This window comes from Poecilia reticulata, chromosome 13 (genome assembly GCF_904066995.2).
Source record: "Poecilia reticulata chromosome 13, P_reticulata-male-v2, whole genome shotgun sequence".
Taxonomy (NCBI): domain Eukaryota; kingdom Metazoa; phylum Chordata; class Actinopteri; order Cyprinodontiformes; family Poeciliidae; genus Poecilia; species Poecilia reticulata.
In genome coordinates this window covers 8,429,843-8,449,057 of record NC_088842.1, presented here as the reverse complement: position 1 = coordinate 8,449,057, position 19,215 = coordinate 8,429,843, and the positions used below count along the sequence as shown (strand labels likewise).

The following is a 19,215-nucleotide window of genomic DNA, read 5'->3' as shown; positions in this document are numbered from 1 at the left end:
CACATCTATCCATATACATCCATGTAAGTACATACATACATACATACATACATACATACATACATACATACATACATACATACATACATACATACATACATACATACATACATACATACATAACAAATAATACACGTAAAACATAAATCCCATCTGAAATGGGGTTGGAGGAACTAACAACTTATTCATAAATACATTTACTTTCCATCCAAACTCTAACTAATCTCATGTGTCTTTATTATTTGTAATTTATCTTTTTTTTTAGGTTGAGCCATCATTTAGCATCTTTAGTATCATGTTTTTACAGCAGAACCGTTGCTATAACTATTATCTTTATGTCCATCTTGACAAATGAATACACAAAAAAATGAACAAGATATGGATTTTAAAACAGTCCCTCTCTAATGGCTTCCCTCTTTACCTGACCTCGTTTCATTTTATCCTCAAAACAACACGAAAGTTTCCGTAAGCGAAAATTACGAGAATTAGATTTGTTGGTGGCATGAAAAGCTGCATAAATTGAACTAGCAGCTGTTAGAATTAACCAAACAAAAACTTCTCAAATAGCTATTTTTTAAGGTGTTTCTGCGCATCTTTAAAAGCTTTTACAGGAATTTCTGAAGGTAACTTCTGTCAATGCTCAGTGTTTGTTTGCATGTGGATGTGAGTGGAAGGAGATAATGAGTAAAAACAACTTAGGCTCACTTGAGTTTTTGAAAGGCATCTTCACTTAAGGTTGGATAAAAAGAAATGGATATTTTAAAAAAAGAAGACTTGGAACAAGACAATTTTGAAACTGTTTATATTGCCCAATTCAAGGTCACTCGCTCAGCTGTTAGTTCAAAATGTGAACAGATCAGGAGGATGATGCATCTCTCATTTCCTGTCTTTGCTGATTTTTTTTTCTTTTTGAATGGTGGTCATAGCTTCACCTCCCTCTGCCAGTTGTTTTTGTCCAGTGTGCTCCCTGTCTGACCTCTCAAGGTTTCACAGATGAGACAGAATATGTGCGGTAAGAGCAGAAGCTGCTCAGGGAAGATGTTCGACTGGCAGAAGACTCAGTGGACTATCGATCGAAACCATTTCTAAAGGTTGAAACAAAGTCGGTGGATTTCACAACAAATTGATGGTTTTTGAAAACAGAAATAAATCAGATTTGACCAAATTCTGTGTTATTAATTCCTTTCAAAATGATGGTAAGAGACAGTGCAGAGTTGTGTCTGGTTAGGAGGAGCATATAGAGTCATACTAAATACAAATCATGAAGGAGGGGAACAAGCAGGACTTTTAATTATTTAAGAAATAATTTAAACGACACCTGAATCATGATGATAAGACCCATTTTACTCTGGTTGAAATCTGGGATAGTTTTGCTTTATTTTATAACATTGATGCTCTGCTGTGGGTAAATTTCCTGTCCACAAGCACAATCACAAGATTTTGGTGAGAAAAACAAATATTTTTTTAAGATTGTTCCTAAAGTGGCAATTTTTAAAAAATGAAGTGGCTCTCTGAAACTAGCTTAGCCCTAGCTTAAGGTTACCTTGTTAATTGAAATGACAAAAAAATAAAATAAAATAAGTGTTGCATCCCGACAAGTTCACCTCTCAATGCCAAAAAGAAAAGTACAAAGTGGAAGTTTTGGTCTGGTCCAGTCAAAGTCTTGGTTTTTAACGTGAAATGTTATGACATGATAACTGGGGTTTTCATGCTCAAAAACCCTCCAATAATTTTGGAACAAAATTTCTCAAATACTTTTTCCACATGTGATTGAATCCTTCTCATTGTAATTACTCAAGTAAAGTTTTTCTAATATATATTTTTAAATAAACTCTTAAATCTCAGTAGGTACGTTTTACAAAAATGTTTTTTTAATTTTTCAAAACTGTTACAGTCTTCCGAAAGATACACAGATAATTTGTCAAATAAAAAAACACTACTCTTCCTTCTCCCTGTGGTTCTACTGCCATCTGCAGTAATGCTCCGGTCCCAGTCAGAAACAACCAATCAGAACCAGGAGGAGTGACCTAGCGCCGTCAGTCATGCTTGTGTACACTCTAGTTACACTCTCCACATTGCTCCCTGCTGCACAACAGCTTCTTCCCCTTAAAGGAATATGCGTTGAATGCACAGGCGAGTTAGCATGGCCACCAATGATGGCAGATAAGTAGTTATTGTTTCTCTGCCATTAGCACTTTGAGCAGCACATACACTGCCCCTGGCTCTCACTGGTTGTTTCTGAATGGGGTGGGTATTTCTGCAGAAAGCTATAGGACCAAAGCAGAGGACATTAATATTTTCACAGATTATTTTCAGGACATAGAAACAGTTTTTTTTTTAAATGTGTAAAAACAAATATTTTTAGAAAGTTACCTACTGCCACTTTCAGTGCAACAAAACAAGGAGTTTGTATTGGGGAAAGTACTGACCGTTGCTTTTCTTGGTGTACTGGAGTTTGGCATATTCTGAGCCTGACTGGCCAGACTGGATGGTCCAGCGGTCCAGGTCCTGCTCCAGGCCCAGAATCCCAGTACTGGATAGCACCGGGTTGCTGCTGTAGGGGTCTGGACCCTGGTTGAAGGGCACGCTGGAGTAGGTGTCGTAGTAAGCCAGCAGGTCGTCTTCAGCCGCCGTGTTGATGGTGCTGTAAATGGGGCTGTCGTTGGACGCCGTGCTGCGCTTCTCCGTCTGACTGGGGTAGTTGATGATCCCGACGGCTGGACCAGAGGAAAAAAACAAACAACCAGTTACACTCTCGGCTACAGCCCTCTGTGCTCCTAACAGGCCGTTGCACCTGCATATTCAGCTTCAGGAGGGCTCTTACAGTTATAATATCTTTCTGAGTCCAGTTTTCCAGAGCAGCAGTTGACGAAGTCTTTGCTGTGAGTGAGGTTCGGAGTGGGCCAGGAGTCCGCCAGCCAGGGGTAATTGCCCATATTTGACCCCAACAAGCCAGGCCTTGAGGGAGTGAAAGGTGAGAACGTATTAGCGCCGTTTCTATTAAACCCAGAGTGTCTCTTATCATGTGAATCAAACCTCAAAGAAGAGTTTACCCTCCATTGATGATTCCAGATCCTTCACTGTGAGCAAAGCCAACTGCAAAAAGGAAAAGAAAAAAGATGAAGAGCTACAATATAAATCATGTTTGACAGCGGAGAAGAGAAAGCTTTCGCCTTAAGACATCTCTTTTTTTTTTCTTCCCTTCAAAGACTCTAAAGAGAACAAGTGTGTTTAGCCCTGTATCATTACACTTCACAGTACATTCAAATAAAAGCAGGTTTGAATTCATTTCTATGAAAACACACTTCTGACCTAAATACGCTCAGAGACGCTCACAATGGATGGATATACATTGAAAGACGCCTGCAACAAAAAGGAGGCAGCCACGCAAACTGACACAATCATAAGATAATCTAAATCACAGTAATATAACACTTACATAAAACTTGCATAAAACCATACTACATGTGCTTCTGAATGCATTAGGAAGTGAACAAACGATGTGTTTTCACTCACACCCCAAGGCTTTGTTCTAAATCTGTACCGCTGCAGTTTTATTCTCTGCTGCCTTCAGTCGCGCACGCTAGTAAGCTCGGATAATAAATACATTTAAATAAACTGTGGATGAGATTAAAGAGCAGGATTTGTTTTTTTGCAAAAGCACACAACTGAGATTGAAAGCATTCATCACCAAACAAGATGTTCACCCCGTCCCCCAGAGGTGCGTCAGGAAGTTTGTCAATGTCACCGGGTTGAGCAAAAACAAACTGTGAACTGCTTAATCCGTTTTTTTCTCTGCGTCTGTCCCATTTTGTCGCACGTGGCGACTTTGAGGAGTGGATTGATGACGCCGGGTAGCCATCTTTGTTTGTACGAAGCGGAACAGGGGGTTCGTACGGACTGGCTGCCTCACCTGCCGGCGTGTATGCGAAGGATGTGGTGTAGTGGCCCAGCTGCTTCCTCCTGCGGTGCCGGCAGTACAGCAGTCCGCCGGAGCCCATCAGAACCAGCCAGGCGGCCACACCCAGCCCCGCGATGAAGGCCGGCTGGCGGATAACGCTGGCTATCTGCTCTGCCATGCTGAGCTCACCGCCTTTCTTGACCTCCACCGGCTGTTGATCTGAAAGACAAAAAAAACACACAAGGTCAAAATATTGAATGATAAAGGTTTACTTTGAATGGATGGGTTTCCTACACCATCGGGAATTTGGTTTTAGGATGTTGACATTGGTGTACAAGCTAAAATGAGCCAAATTGCTAACATTAGCCTAAATGATGGCAGTAGCATGTGAGGCATCACTAACATGTTGTCTTACATTGACTTACTCCATTCAGTATACTAAGCTTGGCTAATAAATAAGAAAAATAGTTAAAAGCTTTATTTAGGAAAAAGGCGAATGCTAATGGGGGCAGTGAAATGCTAATGCTTGTGCTAATTTTAATTCATTGGCGGTGTACTAATATTGAGATGGTGTCATCATGACCGACTTTCATACCAATAAAGATAATATATATTTGTGGGAATGAGGGTGAGTTAAAAACTGTTTTGGGGTCAGAAATTCTCTCCGTTTCTCACTCTAGCAGAGGAATATTGTGCAAGGCAGTGCACTAACCTGGGAGATTTTTTATTTTATGGTAAAGGCTAATATTTGTGCACTGCCTAAGCTTCATTTTAAAGTGCTACAATAATCCCATGTGTAACAGTGGTTGGGTTAAACCAGTCATATACAGCAATTATTTTTTGTGAAAAATATGAAGGCTTTTATTAAATATTGTACAATAACTGAAAAGAGAGATGTAACTTCTATCATGAATATATATTTGCCAAAATCCCTACAAATTACATGAAATACTGCTACTTCCGGTGGCTGCCGGAAGTAAGACCCATAATTGTTTCCCCAATAAGCCTCCCAAAAATAAGCTAGATAGAATGTTCAGTTCCAATGGTATTAATGACATCAGCAGTGATGTAATCACTCTATGATATCACAAGGGAATCTCTCTCTTGAATGTAGCTCACAGAGTTTTCTCTGATCTGTTCCACAGTTCTATCGCGAAAGATCACCCTTCAGAGCACGTTCGAAATCGATTCCAGATATTACACGCCTTTCAGAGAAGCAAGAATTTACCAGTCATGAAGCAACAACAGATCGCTTTTGAACATGAAGCTTTTCCAGCTAAGCTTTCATGGGTCAACATGATGGACATCCAACATCCAAGTCGACTACGACGCTGTCATTTTCCCTGTTGAAGATGACAGCGACAGTCCCATTGAGCCGGAAGATGAATCAGAGATCCAGGGGGAATTAAGTCCTTCCAGCAACTTTGAGAGTCCAACATTTTTGCAAGTCGAACAGGAAACAACACCTTCTGCTGACTTCGAGATTACCCCGTCAGTGGAAGTCATGGAAGAGACAAAGCAACACGTCAAAGATCTCACAAAGCAGGTAGACGATCTTAAAACAGAATTGCAGAATAAGATTTTTGAACTCCATAAGGAAAGAGACCAAATGGTTGCATATCAGGCTGAAGTCAAATCACAGCAGGAGGAGATTCAAAAACTGCAAACAATGTTGGAAAAAGAATGTCACCAGCAAGGCAAACGTGAACATGGAAGAAACGTGCCAGAGATTAAAGATGTGTCAAAGGTTTCTTGCTCTTCCAAAGTTACAGTCGACAAGAGTATTCTTCAACAGCTGGAGTACTTCAAGAGGGAGGCTGAAAAATACGCCTCCCGCAATAAAGGTCTAATATAGCGGTTCTCAACGTGGGCGGTACCGCCCCCCAGGGGGCGTTCAGAGGACGGCAGGGGGCGCTGGCGGACATTTTTACAAAAGGGGGGCGCTGGGATGCTTTTGGGGGACGTTTGGTCGAAGGTAAACTTTACACCTTAAATGCACCTTAAATTCTTCTATTCAGTGTTTTTAGGTTCATGGCGCAGCTTCGCTCCGCATCAGTTCAGCATTACATCGGCTGATGACGCTGCTGTGATTCACTTTGTCTGGTATTCATGTAGACTACATATGTGTTGGCAGTTCTGTGATCATGTCAAAGCAGCAATTTATATTAAAAAGTGTTTTATTTCCGTTTGAAAGCTGCCCGCTTCCATCAAGGACAACAGAAAATCGCTCTTATAAACATGTAATTACTAAAATCACGATGCCCTGACTTTGTTTGTATCCCTCTGAAAAATGAGCCCATTTAAATAAAGAAATCCCTCCATGGGTGATACCACGATAGAGAGTGTTCATTTTATAGCGTTAACACCGGTGCTGTAAGTGGTCCGGTATGAAACGGGGGTAATAGAACAACACAGCACTTTTAAATTTCAATAATCAGAATGCAGAAATTGTTTCCGTTGTTTTAAAAGGTTCATGTCAGTCTGCCTTTTCCCCATCGACATGTTTCCCGACCGCCCTAACAGTGAAAAATCAACACATGATGTGAAACACATGATTAGGTGGCGCAGCAGGTGATGAGTGAAAATTACTGATGGTCAATAAACGATAAAATAAATTTAGCAACAGGAAAGAAACTAAAGTGGACATAGCAATAAACCGAAAGGATAAAACTAATCAAATGAAACTAAATGGAAATGAATGAAGAACAAAATGCAAGAATAAACTAAGAAACTAAAGTAAATACGGAGGAATAAACTGTTATGGCAAGACCTTTCGAGCAATAATTAATACAGAGGACTGTATGGTAAGAATAAACAGACACTATTTCCAGATAAAAGGTAAAATAATATTGTTGAAGTGTCATGGGTAGGGGCGCAACTACACATTATTCAGGTGGATGCAAAAACATAAATCGTCGCCCCCCCAAGGAGGAGCGTAGAAACATACGCTCGCCCCCCAACCCCCCTCCTCCAGATGCCGATACGTTTAGGGCAAAACTCGCTACATTTCCCCCGTTATGTGCGCGAGGTGAAGGAGCGTAAGGGCCGCGAAGTGTACGGGAAAACATAATCGGTGCGCCGATTCAAAACATCTACAATAATGATAGTAACATTAATAATAAAATAATTGTCAGTGCAAAGTAACCTACAAATTATTTGGTGGGGGGCGGTGAGGGACCTGGATTAGGGCTAGGGGGGCGCTGGCCCGAAAAAAGTTGAGAAACACTGGCCTAATAGAAGTAATGGTTGAAGAATACAGAGTGAGACTTAAATATGAGGAGCATCTCAAAAGTCACACTGAGCAAGCTTCCAAATATAAAGCTCAGGAGGAAACGGTGAAAGCTCTGTAGGGTCAGGTTGCAGACCTGAAGGTGGAGTTGAAACTTGCTCTGGAAAATATCCATCCTAGAGTCTCCACACAACCAGAGATCCTCCTGCAAACAGAAGGCTCCCTACAAACAGAGGAACCCAAGCAAAGGCAGACGTTCAATCAACAAGGGGTCTCCATGCATAGCCTGGCTCGGCCTTTTCGCCGACCCACATCCAGTTTGCAAACAGAAGGCTCCCTACAAATAGAGGAGACCAAGAAAAGACAGACCTCCAATCAACCAGGGAGGTCCGAAGAAAGACAGACCTTCACTCAACCAGGGAGGTCCGAGGAAAGATGGACCTCCAATCAACCAGGAAGGTCCGAGGAAAGACGAACCTTGAATCAACCAGGGATGTCCGAGGAAAGACAGACCATCCATCAACCAGGGAGGTCCGAGGAAAGACGGACCCTCACTCAACTAGGGAGGTCCGAGGAAAGACAGACCATCTATCAAACATGGAGGTCTGAAGAAAGACAGACGTCCATGCGACCAACCTCCACAGGTAGCATGGAGGGCCTTCATGTTGGCATTTACATGAAGGCCAATCTAAGCCCAGCTCGGCCTTTACACCGACCCACACCCAGATGGCAATAACCTAGGTCACTATCCAAACCCAGATTTTGCCAACACTGGGCATTATGGAAATTCAATCCTTTACACCAGGGGTGCCCAAAGTCGGTCCTCGAGGGCCGGCATCCTGCATGTTTTAGTTCTCTCCCTAGTGGTAGTAACTACGTCCTCAGCAAGTCAATGTTCTCCTTAGACCTTCTAATGAGCCATCATTTGATGCAGGTGTGTTAAACCAGGGAGAGAACTAAAACATGTGGACTTGGAGAAGGCGTTCAACCGTGTCCCTCGGGGGACCCTGTGGGGGGTTCTCCGGGAGTATGGGGTACCGGGCCCTTTGATACGGGCTGTCAGGTCCCTGTATGACCGGTGTCAGAGTCTGGTCTGCATTGCCGGCAGTAAGTCGGGCTCGTTTCCGGTGAGAGTTGGACTCCGCAAAGGCTACCCTTTGTCACCGATTCTGTTCATTACTTTCATGGACAGAATTTCTAGGTGCAGCCGAGGTGTTGAGGGGATCCGTTTTGGTGGCCTTAGGATTGCATCTCTGCTTTTCGCAGATGATGTGGTCCTGTTGGCTTCATTAGATCGTGATCTGCAGCTCTCACTGAAACGGTTCGCGGCCGGGATGAGGCTCAGTGCCTCCAAATCCGAGGCCATGGTCTTGAGCCAGAAAAGGGTAGAGTGCCTTCTCCGGGTCAGGGGGGTCATCCTGCCTCAAGTGGAGGAGTTTCTTGTTCACGAATGGGGGAAGAAGGGAGCGGGGGGGTCAGCGTCTGTCGTGAAGCGTGCACTGTACCGGTCCGTCGTGGTGAAGAGAGTGCCGAGTCAAAAAGCGAAGCTCTCGATTTACCGGTCGATCTACGTTCCCACCCTCATCTATGGTCATGAGCTTTGGGTCATGACCGAAAGAACGAGTTCCCAGATACATGCGGCCGAAATGGGTTTCCTCCGCAGGGTGGCTGGGAGATAGGGTGAGAAGCTCGGTCATCCGGGAGGGACTCAGAGTAGAGCCGCTGCTCCTCCACGTCGAGAGGAGCCAGTTGAGGTGGCTCGGGCATCTGGTCAGGATGCCTCCTGGACGCCTCCCTGGTGAGGTGTTCCGGGCACGTCCCACCGGGAGGAGGCCTCGGGGAAGACCCAGGACACGCTGGAGGGATTATGTCTCTCGGCTGGCCTGAGAACGCCTTGGGATTCCCCCGAGGAGTTAGAAAAAGTGGCTGGGGAGAGGGAAGTCTGGGCCTCCCTTCTGAAGCTGCTGACCCCGCGACCCGACCCCGGATAAGCGGAAGAAAATGGATGGATGGATGGAGGCGCGTCTGGTTTACATTCAAACTCTATGTGGAGGTGCGTCGAGGGCTATTGCGGCACTCCTTGAGCATCTAGCGGGGCGCCATTTGAACCGTTTGACACATCCAACTCTCTACATAGACTTTGAATATAAGCCAGACTTGCCTGCGCTCAAAACGTGTTTGATGTGAATCCACCATTAGAATGTTCAATTCCACTGGTAACAATGACATCAGCAGTGATGACATCACTCTTTGATGCATCAAATGAATCTCTCTCTTGAGTGTAGCACACAGACTGTTTTTTCAGACCTGTTCCTTATAAGTTGCAGGAACTTCTTGAAGTTCTTGTAACTTATAAAGTTATAAAACTTCTACAGGAGCATTGTTAAAATTATTTGAAGGCACAGAATCAGCCCAGTACAGGTTCACATTCTCAGATGAGAGAGACTCACCTTAGTATAAAGTTAATTTCTCAGTACTGGAATTGCACCGAAGATAAATTAGTTTAATCAAAGTATGTCATCAATATGTGTGCATGCCATGTACTCCATCTCAAGTCCAGAGCATGCTAGGTTTTTGTTGCTTTTGCCACCACTAGATGATATGCATTTAAGGTATAACATAAATAGCACTATTCAGAGATGCAATGAGTTTATAGGCAAGTGCAAGGCAGTGCGCTAGTGGGGGGCAGTGAAATGCTAATGTTTGTGCTGATGTTAATGAATATACTGCAGGTATGCAATTGGCAGAAATATAACCTGAGAAAAATCCCCATAAAAACATAAAAAAGGCTAATATTGCCCTGACGTGAGAGGAACATGCAAGTTTTTATTTTGAAACTTTCAGAAAGCTTCATTTTAATTACCACACTGATTCAATGTATAACAGTGGTTTGTTTAAACCAGTCACATACAGCCCAAAAGAGCAATTACCTGATGTGAAAAATGTGAAGGCTTTTATTATGAAATTTTCAGTAAGCTTAATTTTAAATGTCCACACTAATCCAATGTGTAACAGTGGTTTGCTTAATCCAGCTATATAATGCCCAAAACAGCAAGTAGTTATAAATGTCAACTCTGCCCTAATCTGTCGTAAGTAAGTGAGAGTTCCACCATCATTGTAGTTCTTAACTGCCAACTCAGCCCTCCTCTGTGTTAACTGAGTGTTCCACCATGTTTGTAGTTCTGATATTCTGTCCTGCCCTCTGTATTAAAGTGTTCCACCATGGTTAGATTTACAGAGATGGCGTCTTTGTAGTCCAAACCAGCAGCTCTGCCCTTCTCTGTGTTCTGTTGCTATAGTGATTAATCCTCAGCTAATTGCCGTGTGTGTGAGACAGAGAGGTGGAGAAAGATTTCTATCTTTATGAGACACCCAGTCAGTTTTGATGAAAAAAGCCGTCTGAACAACTCCTTCCCATTCAGGAACCGTGAGACGTATTCGAAAACCATTTGAAGAGTATGAGAGGGCTATTTGTCGTCTCTGATACTTCCGTGATTCATATCTGTAGCTCATTCACAGTAATAGCAGCGATGAGAGAAAGATGGTGTGCGCTGAGCTCTGAAATTTTTCTGAAAAGTCTGAAAATGAATGGCTGAGAGCCTGAGGTTACCCTGTCACATGATTTCGCTCTGAAGCACCTCAACAGAAAACAGTTAGCCCTAGAGAAATTTTGAAAACATTTTACAGGAGCAGGCATGCATATCAATGTCATGACCGACTTTCATACAAATAGAGCGATTTTTGTAGGTATGAGGGCGATTTCAAAATTATTTTGGGGTCAAAAAGCCACTAAGTTTCTCACTCTAAAAAAGCGGCAGTTGGTGTCAGTTGCACTCTAAGGTTCGGCAGTTGGAAATTTCGCTCGGTTTTCGCTTTTTACGTCACCATCGTAACTCCGATCCCCAATGAAAATAACAGCAATCATGGCGGGAATGACCCGCACCTTTTTGATACCATTTTTGTGGCTTTGCAAGGCAGTCACTGCCCTTCCCTATGTAATGCTATGGCAGGCCCCAAAAATAGACTTGAGTTGCTTTTGAGAAAAACAAATATTTTGTATCGTAACAGTGTTCAAAAACCAAAGCTCTGCAACTCACCCTGACAAACTTTCCACCGTTTTCTTTTCAGTGATACAGTCTTAAGCCATTTAGCCATTATTATCACACAAGGCTTCGGTAAGCTAGCTGTTGCGTTGCACTTTGAACTCGCTTCACCGCAAATATATGGCTGTTTACGTGCAGTACCTTGCGGACCACTACGGGGCACCCGCGGGCCACCATTGGTCCGGAGACAACAGTTTGAGAAAGACTGTGTTAAAGGAGTGCAAAGATTAAACCCTGATGTGTGTTATTTAAGTTATACAGGCTTTAAGCACAAAAGGCTTTGGATAAAGTTTTCTCTCTCAGTTGACAGAACAGAACATGTGTGTGGCACACAGAGACTGTGTGGACTATGTGGAAAACAGTCTTTGTAGAAAAGAGAGCAAGGAAATAGCAGCAGTAACAGCTAGGAATGATCAGACTTCTCTAACATAAACATAAATGTCAGAGTTGAAGGTGACGAAGGCATAACGGAAAGCCGAAACACCTTAACCAGCATAAACAAATAAATAAATAAATAAACTCTGACATGTCTTGATGACAGCAGTAGTAGGAATAAATTGTGCCAGAATCACAATGGACGCTCTATTCTACCTCCTGATCCATGTCAGATTGGTGTAAAAGAAAAACAACAATAAAAACGAATATATAACGCTACAAATTCACAGACAACTCCCTAAATCTGTTTCCACACCAGACCTTGAGCTGAAAACACGATGTGCAGAATGTGTCCAGTTTGTTTGAGTTCATTCAATTCTGGGGCCACGAAGCACAAGCATCCCCAGCTTTAAAGAACCTCTCTGCATATCTAAATACAAGCTTATTGTAGAGAAAATACATCATGTTCCAGATGAATATGCCCACAGAGAACATTTGCAGTAGCATCATTAATGCAGCTACTCTATTTTAACCAAGGACGCAAAACGACGCCATGTCCCAGAAATCCCAAGCAAGAATTTAGTATTTATTTGCAGAAAATGAAAATGGTGAAAATATCGAAAAAGATACAACGCTTTCAGACTTCAAATAATGCAAGGAAAACCGGTTCATATTCATTTAGAAAAACAGCAATATTTTAACTCAGGAAGAGCTAAAATATTGCAAAAAATAATATTTTTTGTAATCTATTTCAGAAAGTGAAATTCACATATTCCATATATTCATTACACATGGAGTGAAATGTTTCAAGCTTTCTAATTCTTCTTCATTTATCAATGACCTTCTGCAGCTTATCCTGGTTGTAAACTTTGTCAGTAAGTGTCTGCTGGGCCGCTGACTGAAGCCAGCAGTCTAACATCTCTATCTTGAAAATCACTTTTGTTCTCATTTTTCAGAGAAACCGAATTTCGGGTTTCAATTTGAAACACACAAATCTGTGTGTGACGAACATCTGTAATATCACCTTTTCGATTTCATTACATAGAAAATGCGTTGATACGTTGAAACGTCTCAATGTATCAAATGTGAGATTTGATACGTTGAGACGTAATGGCTTTTCAAAAATTCAGCCGCCACATCTCTTTGTAGCAGCAGCGGCGGCGTCCTTGTTCCTCTGGATGGTGGCAACCGCAGAATACAATGTGTCTGGACTTTAACTGGAATGGAGATTTCTGCAACCCACCTCTTGAAATCCAATTAATCAACCCAGCGTAGAGGCGGGAATGGATGTAACACTCCATCAGACTATGGCTGTAAGAAGCTCTGTATTTGTAAAAACTAATAAAGACTGAGGTGAGGCCCCAAATCAGAGATCAATCATGGAAATTTGTTTTCAGTGCTGAGGGTGAGCCTGGTTATATGCCATGAAGTAATTTCTCTCAAAGGTTTACTAAAATAAAATGGTAGGACTGACCAAAGCAGTATTCTATTAAGTTAGATAATCCATTCAATTAAATATGAAAAATAAAACAAAAAAAAAAAAAAAAAAACAGAGAGAGGCAGGAGAATATGGGAGGTAGCATTGATATGTGGAGAATTTTCTCTAAGCCTTATAAGGCTGGACTTATTCTACTGCTTTGGTGAACATGTTAAAAAACTAATGTGCAAAAGAATCTCTGTTAAGATTTAATCTAAGATGTACTTCTGCTTACGTATTATGGCCATTATAGATAAAAAAAAAACACAAAGAAGTAAATTTCAGCCCAGTACAAGTTTGACATTTTTAGATTTATCTCAAAGATTTTCTAGAAAAAAGCAAAAACAATTCTAAGCTTAGAAATTTTGAGGACATTTGTAAGTTGAAAATTTGATAGAAAGAAACTGAAATTTTCCAGAAAAAAGTCAAAAATGTTAAACTTGTGGACATTTTCGGAGTTTGAAAGGACAAAAGTTTTTAGGCTTTTTTTGACTGGTAAAAATTGAAACTCAGTAGAATTTGCGAATGATGAGTGAATTTGCATTAATAGTTGTGATCCTAGAGGGTCCAATATCTGCTTTGACTTTATGCGACTTTTCCTTTTATGCTTCCCAAAAATTTTGGTTAGCATGTAGATGGCATCTAATGGCTGCTACGGTAACGTCAGGAAGCCACTGTTTGCCCTGCGTTTCTCTAAAGTCTTTTACTTACCATCGTCCTCACTATGTGTGACGGGAGGAGAAACACATCCAATCTGGAGAGCTTTGGCTAAGTAATCAATATTTAAACCCCAGGAAAGAGGAATGTATGGATTATTAACAGCTTAAAACTAAAAAAGATAAAATGTTTCAGCAATATTCTTCGGTTTAAAAGTTTTTGCACAGGTAGTTTTTGATAAAAACAATTTTTTTCCTCCTGGGAGTTTTTATTCCTTGCAAAATGGATACTTTATTTTGTTTTTTGGGGTTTATTTGGTGTGCAAGTTTACACCACTGCTACAGAAAAAAGAAAATTGATTCCTTATAGCTGTTTACACGTCTTTACATGGTTTACCAATAGATTGAAGTAGAAGTTTAACAAAACAAATGTTTTAACATTTATATCACGCTTATGAAGCCACACATTCAGTCCTCTGCTTGCTTCCACACAAACCCTAACACACTGACAGAGGAAACACTACATGACAGACAGACAGCTAGACAACTCAGTGACAGCTGGATGGAAAGGTAGGCAGCAAAAGATATGGTTTCATAGCAGAATGCAAATTGCTCACATCCATCCTAAGCAATGGTTAGACTTCCCAAAACTACACTGTGCACTTCGTGGCAGGTTTTACACACTACCTGAAATATTAAGCTTCCTGGAAAACTTGAGAAGACAAATTAAAGCAATTTAACTTAAAATCTCTCAGGACTGTCAGAAGATTTACAGTTTGAAGAAAATATTAGGATGAATTAAAACATGACGGTGAGATATGTGGAGGTTTGACTGATTCCTGTCTTTAATATAAATGGATCATTTTTAGGTTTAGAAGCAAAAGAATCCAACCTTGATGTTTTTCTGTTTCATGTTTCACAGAAAACATACTTTGAATAAGTTTAAGGGGTTTTTATGTTTCATAGAAATAGATTTCAAAAAGAGAATGAACCATAAATCTTTGATAAACCTCCAGAAAACTGCAAAACAGCCGAAACACAAAGTTAAACATTTATTTGTTTAGATTTGCCTTTGATTCATAACAACTGGAACACTGATTATGGTGATTATTATTCTAGATGAATTTAATGTTGGCATTTGACAAAATATAACGCTTATTGGTTGTTTCGTAGTTGGTTATTGTATATTATTATTGTAAAGAACTTTGAACTGCTTTATTGCTGAAATGTGCTAAATCTGAGTTGCATATTTAATTATAAATTAATATTAAAAAGAAGAAAACAAACAGGCTTTGTGCTCATCTGCGACGTCTTTATCTAAATACCATTAGCTCAAGATTTGAAGAACTTTTTTGAAAAGTAAAGTGAGTAAATATTGTCAGAGACAATGTTTCTGTTTAGTTTAAGAATTAAATTAAAGTGGAAGCAAATTTGCCGTAATAGGTCTTTAAATAATGTGTCATTCTCCTTACTAACATGACAAACAGAGGTGTGGACACGTTGGAAATCCGACATAAACCCCACAGAATACTCCTAACTGGAATATCTAAATACTTCTCCACGATGATAACTGTATAAAATGCTTCTGATTGGCATGTGGAGGGATGTGTCACTAGAGTTATTTTGCAGTCTGCCAGAAGTCGTCAGTCGGATTTTGTCACTCCAGTTTCCAGCGGCTTCAAACAAACACCCAATGCTGCTCCGCATATATATTCATTTCCCTAATTTGTCAACACACTATGTTTGGAAGAATTTGAAGGAAAACATCAAGTAAACACGAGGCCACTGCTTCAGATATAAAAAGATCTTTTTTTTTTTCTCAGTTTGAATTCTCGACTAACATCTTTCACGCCCCAGAGAAGAGTGATAATCGCACACCGCCCTTATTTTAACCTGCTCAGCGACGCTCGGAGGACGGCTTTCACCCGGGGTAAACTCAGCCTGCTGGGAGTGCATCCTGCCATATTCTGCAGAGCATTGGCGGCTGCAACGGTTTGAGTGACTCACCGACAAGCAGGCTGACAGGCAGACTCAGAGCGCCCACACCCAGACTGGTGACAGCAGCCACCGCCACCGTGTACTGGACGTCAGGCAGCAGACCCGTCAGCAGGATGGACAGAACGGAACCGTCCACCGTTCGGTTTATCTGACTCTCCGCGTCGCCGGACAAACACCAGACCTGAGAAGAGACGAAGATGAGCAGGAGTTAATGCTTGCTCCTTCAGTACGAGACAAGGCGGCTCTGATCGTGATGGGTTTGAAAAAGAAAAAAAAAGGACATAGCTTTTAACTGAGCTTTTTGTGCTTTCATATATGGATAGAGCAGAGAATAAAAGATGAAACCAGAGAGAATCTCAGGAATTTTGATGGTGTAAATGTGGAAGATTTAGGTCAACAAGTGGCTAAATCTTTTCAGATTAAAGCTGCATTATGTAACTTTTATAAAAAAAGAAACGTTTTCTTACTTATTTGTTAAAATGGTTTGCTTAACATGACACAGATAATCAGCAAAAAAATCAAGTTCCTATGCTTTCCCTCTGATATCCTACTGCCATCTGCAGAAACATACCGCTTCATCAGAAACAACTAATCAGAGCCCAGAGGAGGGTTTTAGCGCTGTCAATCATCTTGTGTGTGTGCTATGACCCACGATGCCTAATTACAAACATTAGAAAAAAACTTTAAAAACTTTAAATACCTCTTCTTCCACATCGCAATTGTGCGCTACCTTGTGTTAATCTATCACATAAACCAAAAACATCCGTTGGGATTTAATTGGGATTTTAAGAGTGAAAACATGAAAAAGCTAAAGTGGTGTGTATACTTTTGCAAGGGTTCATTTCAACCAATTTTCTTTTATATTTATCCTAATCAAGCTCTTTAAATTTAAAGCAAAACTTAGCCTGAAGAAAACAGAATCAAAACAGAAGATCTCTTCTTGAATAATATCATTCCTCATCGACCAATTCAGTCGATAAGGACTAATTCTAACTGCAAAATTTCTTATCTGATAGGAAACAAAAAATAGAAAGAATAGAAAGGCTTTTTGTCCCGCTTCTGTAGATTAATCAGCCCTAATTTTGTCACGGAAATTTTTATCAGTAACATAGCGACCGCAACTCAGATTCTTTCCAGCGTCTGCTATATATAATCTGCATATCTATCTACATTGATATTCAGGAAGCGACTCTTTCATTAATTAACCTTTTGTGAAGTTCTGCGATGAAGTCGCTGAAGGTTATAATGAACATCTGTGCCGCAACACCAAGCTATCTATTTGGAACGCAGTGCTTTTTTATATTTAAGGCTTTGATTAACAAATGCAGCACATGGCTCCTTGGAAATGAGAAACTTTACAGGATTTGGTTTGATCCCTGCCTTCTGCTGATAAACATTAAAATGAGCTGCCTTCTGTTTGTTTCTACGTGTGTTGGCAGATGGAAAGAATACGTCAAAAACGATAGAGTTGAACTTTTTCCTGGATTAGCAGCCTGGTGATTAGTAATCAGTGTTGTGCTAATGCTAATGGACAGACAATCAGGACTCTGTTTTTTTTCTCTCTTGTTCTCCGCTCAGCAAACAGATGACAGGAACAGTAAGTGTTTAGCAGACAAACTGATGACAAAACAAGAACTGGCAGCACACGAGCAGCAAAAGAGTCATTACTAATTGTTAATTACAAATCAGTGCTTTTCACAACCATCTCAACAACAGCTCCGTACACCTCTGAGTAAAGCCTGCGTAAAAAAATATGCAAACATCAAAGAGCAAAAAGACCAGCTTGTTCTGTTTTGATTGGTTTTGCTAGTCTGATACCTCCATCACACTCTTATGTGTCTTACACTTCTTTGTAAGCTTTGCATGAGTAACACTCCAACATATTCTACATATCAGATAATGTTACACAGCTAGCTAAGCTAATTTTGTGGACATTTGGAAGGGTTTGGTGCTCTAACCAGCACATCTATACACAAGAGATGTGTATATGCTGTATGTACAAGGAAAAAAAAAACTTTTAGTACAGTGAATCTAAAAAACATGTTGCAGAGAACACTCGATTTAGTAATTCATGCTACGCTATGCTCCCGGGCATTGGCCCACCTTGTACTCTAGGATGATCCCAGTCTGAACGTTATGAAGCGGTGGCTCCCAGGAGACACTGATGCTTGAGCTATTGGTGAGCTGCACCACTGAAACAGCCTGTGGAGGGCCACTTGAGACTAGAAAGAGGAGAAAATTTTAAGCTGAAATGGGTGAACAAGTGTTAGATGACAGCAGTATATCTACAAGTCCATGTTTCTGCATGATTTCTGGAAGTAGCTGACGTAATCTGTTGCATTGTTGGTAATCTCGTACCCTCCTCAGGGGTCCGGACCAGAACCATGAGACTGTCATGGCCCTGTAGCTCATTGAAGTAGGGCCGTATCTTGACTTCATACTCCTTCTTGCTCTGGAGATCTGCTAACACCACGCTGTAGTCGGATGTCGCCTCCACATCTCGGACCAGCCAGGAGCCCCCAATGATCCGGTAAAACACGCGGTAACCCTGGATGTACCGGGACTGACGGGCGACCTGGAAAGAGTTGGCAGGAAACAAACAAGCACGTCAACCACCTTCCAGCAGTGTTCGGGCTTCCACGGATCCAGTTTGTTTCATGCGCTGTGTGAGGGAGTGACTGAAGCTAATGAATGAGGATTAGCGTTGCCGTTCGCCATTTTGATAATTAAAACATCTCCAGCCACGAAGTGAACTCACAGTCCAAGAAATCCTGGCACTGGTGGGAGAAAGAACCACGGGCTTCTGCAGGTAGATGGAAACCTCCCCCAGCTCTCTCTGAACTTGCCTGTGGTCCACGCCCTGCTCTGTTGGACTCCCATCTGACACCCCAAAGAAACGAGATCAAGCCAGAAAATAAATAAATAAATGAAAAATCAAAGCAAAGCACAGCTGAACAGAAGCCATTCAGCAAAAGATGAAAAAAAAAAAGAGGACGAACTTGAAATTCAACATTGCTCATGGCAGAAAAGCACCACGCTGAGAAAGCAATTAGTTATGACACTGCACATAAAAAACAACTTCTTAAAAGAGCACGGCACATTATCTCTGCTCTACATCCACTATCTTTGTTTTTCTTTAAATATGCAAAAATGGAAGTGCACACTGAGGGAAATGGACAAGTGTAAAAAGCAAAGGATTTACTAAGAAAGTGAAAACGCTCCTGTTTTACAGGAAATGCAGGTTTGTTTGAGGTCAATGCAACATCTTTCCCACACATTTCAATAAATCTGTTACAAAAAAAAAAACACGGAGAAAAGTTCTACAATAAGTGTGCAGATTCTTAAATAATCTTAAATAATCCCATTTAAACTGGGATTGGTAGAAATTTGTTAGGTCCTGGTGACACCCACAGAGTTACAATTCTGGACTTTGAATAGACCATTCCGAAACTAAAATTATCCTCTCCATAAGTTTT

General features: G+C 41.1%; 1 protein-coding gene across 2 annotated transcripts in view; it reads right to left on the bottom strand.

Moving 5' to 3' along the window:
* LOC103474211 (roundabout homolog 2) overlaps nucleotides 1-19,215 on the bottom strand; it is a 100,505-nt gene that overhangs the window by 12,586 nt on the left and 68,704 nt on the right. For both annotated transcript variants that reach the window (XM_008425015.3, XM_008425016.3), the window contains exons 14-21: nucleotides 18,498-18,619; nucleotides 18,098-18,314; nucleotides 17,843-17,961; nucleotides 15,749-15,920; nucleotides 3,914-4,120; nucleotides 3,054-3,096; nucleotides 2,825-2,958; nucleotides 2,430-2,717 (exon numbers count right to left, since the gene is read on the bottom strand). In XM_008425015.3, coding sequence (XP_008423237.1) covers nucleotides 2,430-2,717; nucleotides 2,825-2,958; nucleotides 3,054-3,096; nucleotides 3,914-4,120; nucleotides 15,749-15,920; nucleotides 17,843-17,961; nucleotides 18,098-18,314; nucleotides 18,498-18,619 — 1,302 coding nt within the window. The remainder of the gene's footprint in view (nucleotides 1-2,429; nucleotides 2,718-2,824; nucleotides 2,959-3,053; nucleotides 3,097-3,913; nucleotides 4,121-15,748; nucleotides 15,921-17,842; nucleotides 17,962-18,097; nucleotides 18,315-18,497; nucleotides 18,620-19,215) is intronic.